This window comes from Copadichromis virginalis, linkage group LG6 (assembly GCF_057382275.1).
Source record: "Copadichromis virginalis isolate Kocher_CV1m ecotype Utaka linkage group LG6, C_Virginalis_male_GT1.1, whole genome shotgun sequence".
Classification (NCBI taxonomy): domain Eukaryota; kingdom Metazoa; phylum Chordata; class Actinopteri; order Cichliformes; family Cichlidae; genus Copadichromis; species Copadichromis virginalis.
This window is the reverse complement of record NC_140623.1, coordinates 24,705,362-24,720,432: the sequence shown is the minus strand read 5'-3', so window position 1 is coordinate 24,720,432 and position 15,071 is coordinate 24,705,362. Positions and strand designations below refer to the sequence as shown.

At 41.6% G+C, this 15,071-nt stretch overlaps 1 protein-coding gene across 1 annotated transcript in view; it reads right to left on the bottom strand.

Moving 5' to 3' along the window:
* Positions 1 to 1,893: 1,893 nt before the first annotated feature.
* pax5 (paired box 5) overlaps positions 1,894 to 15,071 on the bottom strand; it is a 56,728-nt gene continuing 43,550 nt past the window's right edge. Inside the window, exons 8-11 of the mRNA XM_085459399.1 lie at positions 12,013 to 12,114; positions 9,631 to 9,717; positions 8,714 to 8,800; positions 1,894 to 6,760 (exon numbers count right to left, since the gene is read on the bottom strand). Of these exons, the coding sequence (XP_085315525.1) occupies positions 6,678 to 6,760; positions 8,714 to 8,800; positions 9,631 to 9,717; positions 12,013 to 12,114 (359 nt within the window). The 3' untranslated portion in view covers positions 1,894 to 6,677. The remainder of the gene's footprint in view (positions 6,761 to 8,713; positions 8,801 to 9,630; positions 9,718 to 12,012; positions 12,115 to 15,071) is intronic.

Sequence of the window (15,071 nt, the reverse complement as noted above, 5' to 3'; positions counted from 1 at the left end):
AAAACTCCAGATTGTTACACGAAAGGCCACAGTAAGGTGAAAAATTATGTATCTATTCTTTTTTTCTTTTTTTCTTTTTTTTTGATTGAAACATCTGCTTAAAAAGCACAGTTGATTTTTGTAGGCTGAGTCGTGTGTATTACTCCTCTTCCACAGTTGAATAATATTAAGATGTACAGAACATTGTAACACTTCAGTATGAGATCTGTCCAGAGCCTAGTTATATCAGCAAGCATGAAACAGATTGTGCCACTAATTGCTGTCAAGATGTGATGCTGAATTCCCCTCAGGTTTTGGGAAGGCAGTAGCCTTCTTCATGGATTCATATTGAGATACAGTCAGGCAGTGCGCACTCGGCAAGAAATCATAATAAAGGAGAAAAAAACTCATTTGAATTTATTTCAGGTTCTTATTTGACTTGGAGCTGGGATCAAAATTCAGGATGCAATTTATTTTCATGGACAGTAAACTGTGGAAGTGCTGCAAATGAAATGTATTTGTTTGATCTGAAACTGGTGTTTCTTTGTGTTTCAAAATGCTCTACAGCCACACGGAGAGGAAATAGGAAACAGGAGATGCGAGATCTCACAGAGTGTTCTTGTCCAAATAAAGACGCCGGCAGCAATATTGCCATTGAAATGACCTCGCTTTGGCACGAAAAACACCCAGCTTGATTCCTATGCAGAATATCTGACAGGACAGCGAGCATCACGTCTGAGGAGTCAGTGGGAAAAAGTGAGAGAAGTAAGAAGGAAAAAGGATTAATAGGGCTGTCTGAAGAAAAAGGGAGGACTTCTGAGGAAGGTCACAGCCCTGAAATCAAGAGAATACCTTTAATATTCCTAATCCTGGTGGTGTGGCAGTGGGGAGGAGAGGCGAGATGGGGAGACAAGTGCATGAGATATGATGAGATTAGGGCTGAGGAGGGATGGGGGGGGGGGGGGGGTGAAAAGGGATGGGATGAGCTTCTGATGGCACAGCAGGTTTGGCCTCCCCTGGGGAACATGGGGGCATAAGAGGAGGGGCTACCACCACTTTGCAAAGGACAAAAGGAGGGAGCAAGAGTATGTCTGTACTTATATTTATGTGTGTGTGTATGTAGCCTCTGCCTGCCACGCTTTCTATAGTACCACCCACGGTGACTAGTCCCCCCCCCCCCTTCATCACTGCAGTCAATGTCATAGCTGCCAATCCAAACAGCTGCCGGCCAGTGAGAATCCAGTCTCTCCCAATGTGAACCAGTCAGGTCAAAGCAATGGCAAAGCAAGCTGTGTCCCTATGAGATGCATAGTTAACCAACAGTCCTGTTAATATGTCACTGGACTCTGGTCTACACCGAATGACAACCACTGAGTTTGACTTGTTTGATTTAGCAAGTTGATGCAAGCGGACAACTGGATTTACCTCCTGAAGGAGAATGACTTCAATCAATTATTTCTTATTGTATGCGTGTGTGTGAACATGTTTAGACATCTTTGTGAGGACAGAAAATTGGCATGCTACTATACTTGTGGGGACCAGCAGTGCACTTATGGTGACAAAATGCCTGTCCCTAGGAGTTTTTGAGGCTCAAAATATGGTTTTAGTGTCAGGGTTACAATTAGGTTATGGTTAGGCTTAGGCTGAGGGTTAGGCATTCATTTTTGATGGTTAGGGTAAGCAGCTAGATTATGTCAATGAGATGTCCTCACTAAGATATGAAATTGTGTGTTTCTTTTAAATACTGGGGTTGGAAAAAAGAAATTCATTTTATTAATGAATAAACTTGATATATTTCTGTCATGTTCTTGGCTTTTACTTTTATATATATATATATATATATATATATATATATATATATATATATATATATATATATATATATATATATATATATATATATATAAACATAGTTTAACCGTGATCTATGTTGTGGATATCTCCCAGAAATTGAACTTTTCAGTCACCCATTTCAGAAATATGCAAATATTATGCACTTGGTTGATGTTCGGATATCTTTTAATGACCCTAAAGTTGGAAAAAATATCTCACTGTCCCGCTGCAACCAAAAAAACCTCCTTGAGATTGGTTTGGTTGATGGCAGTTTAACGGTTGCCGTTGTTTTGATGGAAGATGCTGTCTTACTGCAAACACTCATCAAGCAGTAGTGAAACTTGTAAAAGTGTGATCCAAAACGAAATGGAGACCATTTGCCTTCACCTTTTGATAGCAAGCATCCTCCTGCAACCACTTGCAAACTGGTCAGGGAACACAATTTTTTCGTAGTTACCAGTGGTTACCAGTGTCACCAGTCTCCAGACCTATGTGACTGAGGCTTCAGCAGCTGATTTCTCAGCAACCTTTTGCAACCACTCACAACTCATTGGGGTGATACTCATTTTCCCCTAACGATGGGTGGTTGCCAGGATGTCACTAACTTGTCTAGGCCTGGGTGACTGGCTCTGTAAGCAGGTTTTTAGCCCATTAGCAGGTTCTGCATATACTTGTAGAACTGGAGTTGTGTCCTGTGACTTTGCTGACCCATTTCTTTATGGTCAATGTTCCCACACAGACACTACCACCCACTAACAACGTGATCATCTTAGGAGCTTTATCAAAAATGAAAAATGTTGTGCTATGTCAAAATTTGGGATTATTATCTAAAGATAACTAAGAATTTTGAAATAATATCATAGAATTTAGAGCTACAGATGGGGGAAAATATAAATTCAGTGGTGGAAACAATCTTCCATGACATGACCTACTGTACTGCCACACAAAAGACAACTCAACAAAAAAAGACATCTGTCTTGGTGTCACCAGAAGTTTAGTCTCAGCTGAGTCGCTTGGATAGAAATCGTATGGCTCTGGCACTGTCACTACAGCTGATGAGTGAGGAATCAATCACTGACTTTAATACAACCAGGACTATTTTCTGCTTTTCGTTGCTGTAGCTGCTTAACAACATCTTTTTTTCCTCCGGGTTTTATGACTGAAAAATCCACATTCGGGGAGATTTATTGACTAATGTGGGTGCTGTTAGATCAGCTGTCAGAGCCGCGATGACACTGTTGTTGCATTGTAAGAATCACTGTGAGTTATTGGTACTTTAATCACCTTTATTTATTTGTAAAAGGCTTTGTAAAATCTTCAAACCCTGTGTTTGCCCGGGTAAATAATAAGACTTCTGTTAAATGCGTTGCAGGGAGGAAACTGAATCTAGTTTTAGTGACTCATAGTAGGTCAGGGGGATGTTGACATATAAAACTAAAGGCACTGTCCTTGTTTTCAGCTGGTGTGGTTCAGGTTCAATAATGCCTCAGAAGGATCAAGAGAAAAAGACAGAAATAAGGAAAGGCTCCCGCTGAGGCGCACGCTGGCAACACAGCAGGTGAGCCGTCATAAGAATCTTTCTTTAGAGTTGTGTATTCACAACTTTTAAGGTCTACAAACGTGAAAGGATCCACTCTATTACTATTTCAAAAAATCCCAGAAACAACAAATATTGAGAAACTAACAGCTTTGTTCAGGGTTTATAGTTATTGTATGTTTATAGAGCTATATATTATGCCTCACACTGCAGATTTGGTGCCTTCAATCTGTTTGCTAGTAGACACTACACAGTAGCAATGAAGCGCTACACTCAGCCACATATACCCAAAACAAAAAAGGAATCCAAACACTCGCAGATGATGGCCAAAAACAACACCGCACACCTTAAGTCTTTTTATAATAGAAGAAAGCTTCGACACTAAAATCTTCAGTGTGAATAACTGAAATCGCTATTGACATTGTGACTTCTCTTTCGCTGATTACTGTACAAGTCTGGTGAGGACAGAATTGAAACTGAAAAAGGTACAGGCTAAGGAAGATATTGCCCTCTCACAAGACCAATATATCGGCCCCTCAGACATTTGGGAAGGGAAAACACACTGATTTCAGATCTGTGCTGAGGGGCAAATCTGTCCTTGTCTGTCTGTCTGTACGAGATGGGTAAGGCCTCAACCCTGGTGTCATGCATTGTCACAGCGCAGAACTGATGTGGCAGACAAACAAACGAAAAAAAATAATAATCAGGTTTACTTTTTTTTCACGAAAGCAGTACTTTTATAGAAACAATTTCAGGATTTTAAACAAGCACATGTTTTGACACATACTCAAAACGGGGAAAAGCAGAAGAAGTACTTAATGGTTCTGAAAGGAAGCTGAAAAAGTAGAATGTCACCTTAAGAAGATGATTGAGTCTCTTTGTGCTTTTGTAAGAAGTCAGCCGATCCACTAGGGGGGCCCATCTTTGGGGAGTTTAAAGACAGAGATAGAAAGAGAGGGTGCCACTGCTTCCTGTTGGTCTTTGGCTGATGCTCGACTGGATCAGCAACAGGAGGGATACTCCTCACATTGGGTCTGATCCAGTCTAGCACCAGCCTTCGTTTGGACACTTAGGAAGCAAAATAAAAACACAAAAAACTTATTAAGTGGCACCTTTGTCAACTGATACCAGGCAACAAACTATAAACAGGAAAATCGCAATCTGATCACACTTATAAACAAAGACTTCTTATATTGAAAGTTTTTTCAGAATTCATATTTCACTGCGTCATCGCCGTCGTCATCGTCACTATTCTAGCACAACAGCGTGACACTATTATAAATCATTACAGGCATTCACTCTCATCACGGAGTGCAGCACAGAAAAGCTTCTTAATATATTACTCTGTGTCTCCTCCATTATAAATAGCTCTTGATCAGGACTAAATCTTGTCTGGGGAGGTAGGATACCACCGTCCTGTACTGTAACACAACCTGATGGAACCGATTTTGGTCCGATGTGAAGATGAGTACTGTTTGTTTTACAGTAGTGGGCTCAGATTTTAGGCTGTGCTTTCCTGAAAAGTCTCTCTATGTCTTGGTCAGTGGCTTTCAAACCAACTCAAATGCAAGTGTGAATGTAAGGCATGGATGTATTAAAAGAGCTGGGGCCTCATTTATACATTTTTATTATGTTCAAAGATTGGTTAATTACTTGTGTTTAATTATGTGACGACCATTGTTTATAGATCTCAAACCAACCTAAATTGACGGCACCTGTAATTTCAGCAGAATTGTGGGTTTAAACAGAAATAACTGAGGACCAAAACAGAAAAGAAAACTTTTTTGAGGACAAGCTCTCTTAAGTAGATTAAGAGAAAATAAAAGAGAATCCAAATTTGCTAGTGAATCTGATTCTGATTAGCAGGAAAATCATGGACAGTTCAGACTTACAAATTAAGATTTTACGAATGTAACTTCATGTTATAAATGAGGCTTTTGGATGCAGCGATGTCATTCAGCATGTCCTTCCAATTTTTCTAGTGGTCAAATTCAGTATTGCAGGCAAAAATACCCACACCTCAAAAAACGTTTTTCCCCCCCATTTCTTGAAAAATACAAAAGAGTCATCTGTAGAACTACTAATGTTTCTACCTCTGATAGGTTGGCCCGTAATCGTTCTGTTATGAATTTATCTGTAGGCGTTGACATCCAGTATCCAGCTCCTCTTAATACATCCACTATGTGAGGACACAGTTTTCTTACCAGAAAATTGGATCATGCTTGACTTCAACTACTAAAACCCCACCCCTGAACAGCAACCATCCAGTCATGGTTTATTAACTATCTTTAGGCGTGCCAAGTTTTGGATTTTTCTACACGCTGAACCCGTGTGCATGGTGCAGCAGTAGAAATCACACACAGCATTTAAGGAGTCTTATCTTCTAAACTTTTTCCAATCCTAAAAGTAAAGAATGAAGAAATGAGGTGAGATGCAAAAATGCTCACTAGCTTACATACTGCATAGTGCACTGGTAACACAAAAGGATTGGATAGTTGACAGTTGTGTGATAGTTGTGTTTGTCGTAAGCAATCCGCCGCTTTAAAAATGACTAGAAATTCAGAGCATGTATACTCTGCAGAACTGGAAAGCTTGACCACTATAACAGTAACAAACGGGACAGGGCGAACATGCGTGACCCTGAACGCTCCCTTTGAAATAATGTTATCTCATTTGATGAACATTTCTGAGGGTTCCAGAGGAAAATGTGTTGAATCTGTGGCAGAACGAATAGAATGGTAACGATATGGGTGATTTTGGTCAGTCAAAGTTAGGATGATTGGATTGTCTTTACTTCACTGTAGCATGGCATAGAAAATTGATTGATTAATGTGCGGTCATAAAAATAGCCTACTGTTTGAAAAAGTTGATTTTTCTCTGATCAGCTTAAATAATTTCATCAAAAATATTCCCAACTGGAAAACCCAGAAGGTCACAATACAGATAGTTTTAATGCTACACACAGTCCGCTGACTTTTGGTTTATGACTGGTTAAAAACTAGATAGGAATACGAAGGCTTGATAGTGTGGGAGGGTCCAAATTTCCAAAATCTACTTGTTTACATAATCGGTTATTGACCTTGACATACCTGTGTCCTCACAGTATTGTATACCCAAACAGTATTGTGCTGCAGCTCAGGAGTGTATTCGTTGGTTTAAGTGTCACTCAAAGAAAATGCAAACTTCACCGATGTCAAAGATTTGAATTCTTCTCCTCTTTGAAGTCCAAGCGTAGGCGAGTTTGTACTGAGCGGTTCCGATGCTATCCATCCCTCCCTCATCTCCTTCTCCTCCTCACCCTGCGACTTCCTGTGTCTACACGAGGGTGTCAGTGGCGGTCGTAGGTGGAGGCTGTAGCGGTGGCAGCAGGGCCTGCCCCTCGTGATGTTGCACTGTAATAATATGGCGATCCTGGAGGGGGAAAAAAGCAAACACACAACTTTTTTAAGTCACTTAACTGAAAAAAATATGAAAACGTGATGTGAATCCAGGTTCTTTAACCTTGGGCTTTTTTCTTGTCTACATAATTAGATTATTAAAACCTGTAATTTCTGTCATGTAAGAGCTGAAAGCAGAGAAAAGACATTATTTTAAAATGGTGTGTGCTGAGCAATTTACAGGCAGAAACAGAACAGCGATGGGATTTATCTAAGAGCTGTGTTTGATGGAGTCCAATAAAAGGTTTTTTTTTATCTCTACTATTAAGGCCTAACTAACCATCAAGCATGATCGCTTCATGGTTAGTTATCAAGTGTTTGTATTTCCCATTCAAGCTACAGTTGACCACAGTAATCTGCTAGTGACCTGCTAGTGGTGCCACGCCCTCTTTGCAACCGATTTATCCTAGCAACTGTCAGAAATTACTCGCTAACTGCTTAGAGGTTACCAGGCGGTCACTTATTCCACTGTGATAACAGGCTAAATGTATAATAAAAGAAGTTTATTAAATGTGTAATGAAAGACGTTTTGTGATATTTAAGGATTTTTTGTATTTAAAGTTTTTGAATCATTTCACACAAAAAACGAATATTGAAGAAACTGCTTTCATTTGATCCCTTCAGTATATCTGACAAATCCTGATTAGCAGCTGTAAACCAGGTAAAACTGAAAGTGAACTAAGCAAGAACGTAGGCAATTATTCCTCTGTGGGCAGGAAAAGTACTTTCTCTTTCAAATAAGTTTGACTAATCTGGAGATTTGTTAATACGATTGTCTTGTTCTTTTGCTCATTTCGCTTCCCCGTGGACTTCTGTCGCAATGTCATCACACTGACAGATCGCAGCAATTAACTTGGTCAGAATAATTTTTTTTTATTACAGCTAGAACTGATGTTTAAAATGACAAAAAACAGCAAGACGGCTGTAATAAATCTGAATTCTCCCTGAACAATTTACAGCCTACTTAAATATGGTGTAAATGTGAAACGAGCAGCTTCAATTTTCTGTTCAGATTATATTTTACTTTGAATGTGAGCAGTGAAAGGCAGGGATGAGATGACATGAGCTGATGGAGCTAATGACAGAAAAAATAGTCTCTCTTTCATGTACAACCAATAAAATTAACTCCCTGACTCTTTCAGTCTTTCTCTCTCTCTCTCTCTCTCTCTCTCTCTCACACACACACACACACACACACACACACACACACACACACACGCACACGCACACACAATCGTAGTGACAGTCTAAGCTGACACACTGAGTACAGCTCTACTACTGCTGATCCCCTGAGTCTATTCTCTCCCCAAGGGAGAGGTCAATTCAATACTGTAACCCCAAAGACACGCAGAAACCCACACTTACACACCTCAATACACACAGAAAAAAGCAGTCACCTGCACACACACATCCACACCTGTCTCCGTTCCTTCCATCAATCAGCCTAGCTGTGTGTTGACAGGTTATGTCTGTCCACAGTCCAGGTAATCTCAGGAGCCTCTTTGGGGAAGTGAGGCATTAAGCCGACCTGACAAACTATTTAGTCTCACTCAAGGTTTCAGACGCCCTCTTCTCCCCTTTTGCCTCTTCTTGAAAAACTCCCCTTTCTTTCATGTCTCACCATTTTCCTCATCCGTTCCTTATCCTTTCTTTTGTATCCAAGGCTCTCCCTTCCCCTGCCTTCAATCTTAAGCCTTTCAGTGTCTCCTAATGTGCATCTTGTCCTCATATTATGTGTCCACTCATCCGTTATCATAAACTTCCGTTACAGTCTCTCTGCATTTTTTCCCTTTTTGCATGCTCTACTGTCAGCTTTCCTCATCGTGGCATCCCCCCGTGCATATACAGCACCTGCGTGCTCACAAACACAATGCACTTATTTCTGTTGTACTCTCTTCATCTGCTTCTTTTGTCTTTCTCCACCTACCTTGCATCTGTCCTGCCTGGCTGGTGAAGAGACTGGAGGAGCAGCCGATTTCCGTCCCCAGGAGAGACCCATAATCCTGCTGAAACACTGGGGACAGAGGGATGGAGGGAAGGAGGCAAAAGGAGAGGTGAGGAGAGGAAAGGGTGGGGGTATGCTAAAGGTCATCACAGCGTGACCTCTCTCACCTATTGACCTTTTAAACCATCACCTTCTGACCGTTTCACCTTTAATCATGACCCTGAAATGGCTGCTTAGACAATGACTTTGACACCGACTGTTTTAGCTCAGGGTTAATGCCTCCTCTGAAACACTAATGCGGAGATGTAAAGACAGCGTTGGGATGTCTTTCAGAAACACACATCAATGGTTTTGGAAGTTAAAGGAAATGGATGCTGCCAAGATATCTAAAAACATTTGGGGGGGGGGGGGGGGGGGTAGGTAATGCTTGCTGCTTATTAGAGTCCCTCAGATCAACACTGGTGACTCTTTGGGACTAAATAAGCTGTAACTGTTTGTTGCTTGGGCAAGCAAACAGCTAAGATTCTAATATATTATATTACTAACATCATTTCTTTAGATTAATTTTTAATCTAAAGGTGACTGAAACTTAAAACAATAGGTGGTCAGAGTCACTTTCCTCCATGACACCTATATATATTTAAAAAAAACAAACAGTTAATTCAGTTCATTCCTCTCTTGCTATATCTGTTCTTCAGATCCATTCACGCCAAAATTGCCTGTCATTAAAAACAAAAAACCCTCTGCAGACTGTCTGCTACATTACTACAAAGAATGAAATGTAATGCCATGAAAAAGATAAATAGAACAGTATTAGAGAGGGTGGAAGTGGGATGTAAGGTGGAATGTGATGAAACTCCACAGAATACGCTACAATAAACAATATGGGATACACCAACCTAATAGGCTGGGGTTAGGAAATCTCCATGATTCATTGTACGTTGAATACTGCGGATGGGAATATGGACTTCCGGAAAAATCTCCCCCTGTAGGAGAACAGAAAACAGAGACACAAGACATGGTTAAAAACATTAAAGGACAGGGAGGAAAATCCCATCTTGGTTTGGTTTAGGTGAGGACTAGCACAGTTTTAGATAATATTCAGGATATTATTCTTATCTCGTTTGGCAGGAACACATGCTTGTGGAAATACTTTGCTCTCTGAAGCTTTAACCGGCTTCTTGTGTTCAACAGAATATTTTACAGACTAGGTGATAGGGACAGAACAGGAGAGCTCGGTGCGAATGTAGTGGTCCTGCCATACAGTGGATGATAGTGTAGCTTTTCTCCCTCATTTAATACTTACTGTCTGGGGTCTACTCTTCCTTTTGCCTTCCCCTCCTGCTTTTCCCATCACCCCTTCCTCTTTATTTTTCTCTCTCGTCCTCTGGCCCGCCTGACTGCAGCCCGTCCGTCACCCTTCACATCAAAACAACATTCTCCTCCATTTCTTCTCCTCTTTTTTTCCTCCACATATCTCTGTTGACTTGCTCTCTTTTTTCACTCTTTTGCTCTTTCTTTTCTCCTGAACCTTCACTCCTCCCAGGGGATCCCTCTCCCATAGCTGACAGTCACAGACCCTGATGCCCCCTCCCTCCAACCACCACCCGTTCCTCCTCTCTCCTTCTCGTTCTGTCGGTTCTGCCTCACTGCTCTCCAACACCCCCTCTGAGTGTCAGCCCCCCTGCTGCAGAGAGAAAGACAGAGAGACAGAGAGGGAGAAGGCGAACAGCAGAAGAGAGTTGCTTGCTTAATGAAGGTATGATATTAGACAGAGCGAACAAAAAGGAGGATAATTTGCCTGAGAAGTGCTGAGATAAAACGTGCCGGAGCTGGAGAAGCAAAGTTTGTAGATTATCTCCTCGACTCATTCCAGTCAGCTCATGGATTCGTGCAGCTTTAAAAATGCACTGAGAAAAATTCAAATGCCTGCACTGTTTGTGTGTGTGTGTGTGTGTGTATATATATATATATACACAAAACAAGTTTTCTTTGTGCTAGTGTGTGCATTTATGTGTGCGTTTAGCTGCGTCTGTCAGGTGGGGTCGGGATGTTGTCTCCATGGCATCCGTGGGTGCGAACATCCTCTCCCTTGTCATCACCGTAGTGACGGCAATGTGTCAGGTTGTTTAGGAGACGAGGAGCGGAGGGGAGAGAGGAGGGGAAAGAAGGCTCAGGGGTCTCCCTGGTGTAGCTCAGTGTCAAGGTCGCGCGCACACACAAACACACATACACACAAACAAACACAGCACACGCATAAACATCCAGCAAACCAAAAACACGCACACACACAAATATGCTGTCAAACCTGAGGACAGGACGGGGTGAGCGCAGGGGGACAGGGTGACAGGGTTACCCATCTTTAGACGTGTTGTTCCTACATGTCCACTGAGAGTGTGTGTTTCTGCGTGTCAGCCTATATGTGTGTGTGTTTGTCACAGACTGAATGATTGGGAATACAACTTGTAAACAGCATTGTTTTTTGACTTTGCTTCCCTCCCGTTTGTGTCTCTCCCTTTATTTTTCTGCAGTGTATTTCACACTGACCACGACCACCACTGCAAGTCTGAGAGAGAGCGAGCGAGAGAACAAGAATAGCGGCTTAGGATTGAAACACAAAAGCATCGTAGAAGGCGGAGTGGAAGGGAATGAATGAATTAGTCGTGGGTCACTGGTGATTCTCATTAAAAACAAATTACTAATGTTGAGGAGGGACAGCTGTGCTACTGTGGCTGGTTTCTAATGATACACACACACGCACAGACACACACGCTAAAGAGAAGCGCAAACACACAAATATATGCACACAAACAGACACACGCACCACCCCCTGGGAGCACTGTCACCCACAGTGTAGACAGACAAGAAAGAGGAAGTGGTGAAGCTAAGTACAGCCTCTGAAAACACACACGCTCTGACAAACATCCAGCAGGAACTTAGAGGATATGTACGTAGAGATGGGTTGACATCATGTGTGGCGAGAGATGACACAGCTATGTACATTAAAAGTAAAACAGCTTTAGCAAGTGTGCATTTGCCATTACTCATTTTGTGGTGACAAGTCTCCACTGTGGGAAGAAAAAGTAAGTAAGTTGTAAATATATTCATTTCAGTATGACCTGCTTTTAGGGTTAGGTTTGAGGCAGTGTTGCATACTTGCATGCTTAGAGAAGGTAAGTCTCCACACATCAGTGTAAGGTGATGGAAACATGACTGTGTGTGTGTGTGTGTGTGTGTGTGTGTGTGTGTGTGTGTGTGTGTGTGTGTGTGTGTGTACTCACCAGGTACCATTCCAGTGAGGGAGGGGGTGGAGTAGCTGCCCTGTCCAGTAGGAGGGACATGAGGAGGGTAGCCTGGCAGAGTGGTGCTGGCTAGATCTCGACCTGTAATCAAACACACACACACATTTGTTGTCATCAGTGTCTTCCTACTATAAGTGCTATTACACTGCCCTGTGTCAAAAAATAACCTTTCTACTGTTTTCCAGAAAATAATTAATATTACATAATTCACTGATGCTGAGTTGAAAATGGCAATAAAATTATCATCACATTAAATTTTCTCACAAAATGTGAATCCATTTTTCGCATAGGGCCCTTTTTTACTCATTAAAATTCAGCTTCTTTAACACAATTCACATATTTTTATAGGTTTCTTTTAACTGGACAGAATAAACAATTGACATGGATGCAAAGTTACTGCTTTTGTGCAGTAGGACAAAAGGCTGGCTCTGGAGCAACCTGGATCGTGCTCACAACCCACTGCACCCAAAAGATCTTCAGCATCACCAGAATAAACGAAGTCATCATCCATTAGAAAGAATGGAATAAGATCCTTCTCACAATGCCTATAAGAGGAAAGTCCGGTTCCTGGAGCCAGGAAGCTTTTCTCACTGAGTCTAGACTCAAGCATCTCATCTGCTTCCTTTGTCAGATCCGAATCTGGTACTAAGTCATTTAACTCTGACTAAGTGAATAACCGGGGGACAACTGAGACACTATAAGAGATCTTCAAAGTCTTCATCACTACATTGTTGCAGGCAAAACATCATCAGACTCCTTTCTCTCATCAACTAAGCCAGTGCTGATACCAAAGTAAGCAAAACATACCCTTTTCTTTCCTTCTTTCTTTCTTTCTTTCTTTCTTTCTTTCTTTCTTTCTTTCTTTCTTTCTTTCTTTCTTTCTTTTCTTTTTTACAAAAAAACTGTTATTTTTTTGCTGCAGTTTGGATGTAGTGAAGCTTCCACGGATGCAGCAAAAAACATCTGGATCATGATTGGCACTTATATATATATATATATATGTATGTATATATATATATATATATATATATTAGGGGTGCAACGATATTCGTATCGATATTGAACCGTTCGATACAGTGCTTTCGGTTCGGTACGCATATGTATCGAACAATACAACACAACAATACAATACAACATTTGTAATTTATTTTATCAACTTTCCTTCTGACGATGCTGTCTGTGTTGAGCGCTCAGTGAATCTGCGTTCGACTACTCCGCCTAGGGTCAACAGTGCAGCCTATGCGGAGTAGTCGAACGCAGATTCACTGAGTGCTCAACACAGACAGCATCGTCAGAAGGAAGAGCGCAGGGCAAGCTAGCGAGACAGAAGTTAAGCTCTCCTTACAACATGGACCTCCCCCACCCTCATTCAGATCTGGCGTTTGGAATTATTTTGGTTTTCATGTGACGTATGACCCTGAAGGTAAGCGAGTCATGGACTAAAGTAAAACAGTATGTTGGATGTGCCATGCAATGCTCAATTACATGGGTGGGAGCTAGTGTGTTAGCGCAGTTAGCTCGTTAACGTGTTGGCCGTCTAGCCCCATGCACGGGCGATCGGCGGTAGCTAGTTAACGGAGATTTGCCGTGTTGTGGCGTTAAGGTCATTTCAACGAGATTAACCTGAAAGCACTAGTGGGAACACAACGAATATGACTGCACATTTACGCTGACATCATCCTAGTGCAAAGACAAGTGGAAGCAGAAAAAAAACAAGCAAGCATGCTACTAACTTTAGCCGAGTCATTTAGACAGCTGTTTAATATGCTGCTGAGAATATAGCCCAGAAGAAGCGGATAGTATAGCTTTTATTTTGGAAAGAGACATTTCTCTGTAATAAACTCTCTTTTCCAAAGATGAGTGATTCCTCAATCAGATACAGGGCTCGCAATATCGCTAGCCCGACGTCCCGGGGCTAGCGATTTTTTTCAGTCGGGCTACCAAAATCTATCTCTGCCCTGCCCGTCGGCCTATCGTAGGAAGAAAAAATATATGTCAATGCTTTTGCATTCTTTCGGAAATGTAGCTGCGTAATTATGTCATTGGCATCGGTGAGCCACTGTCAATATGTGACATATTGAAATCGCGTTTGAATTTGCACTTGTTTTTTTGCTTTCACTTTGCAATCGCGCGAACTGTGTATAGAGAGCGACAGCACTGATCTGTGAGTGATGATAATTTGTGCACCAATTCCTCTGACATCGTCTTATTAATCGTTAGCTTACTATGCAAACATGACAAGTGAAATCTCCCGCAGCAAGCTTAAACATGTGAGAGGTTGATCGCGCAGAGAATCGCTGAGCTTATGTGAGTACGTGTGTAAAAGCAGCAGGATTTATATTTGACTACAATGACCTGGATGACTGAGAACCTTCACAGACAGATATATATTTTAGTTCTGCTGAGCCAAATAAGACAGGTCAGGGTGAAGAAGTGACAGCCAAAGAAAAGCTTACCACAAAACGGAGAAGTTATGACAAATCAGACTATAAGGCAAAAAGAAAGTGCAGCTTTATGGTTTCATGGACAAAATAATTTCTGTGGCTGCAATATGATGAGCTAAATAACCAGGGCTGCACATAAGTGGTCCGCAGGTGCGCATTCGCTGTCAAAATAAAAAACGCGCACAAGGGTTAGGGTTAAATTCAAAAACTGTACTTTTGAGTTAAAATATATATTTATAATTTTAATAAATGACAAATTAAAAAGGCATGAACATTTTTTTTGTATCGAAAAAATATCGAACCGTGACACCAAAGTATCAAACCGAACCGAACCGTGAATTTTGTGTATCGTTGCACCCCTAATATATAACACCCAGCACGCCCCTGCGGGCGGTTTATCCTTCAAGCTCGGGTCCTCTACCAGAGGCCTGGGAGCTTGAGGGTCCTGCGCAGTATCTTAGCTGTTCCCAGGACTGCGCTCTTCTGGACAGAGATCTCCGATGTTATTCCCGGGATCTGCTGGAGCCACTCGCCTAGCTTGGGAGTCACCGCACCTAGTGCTCCGATTACCACGGGGACCACCCGTGGTAATCG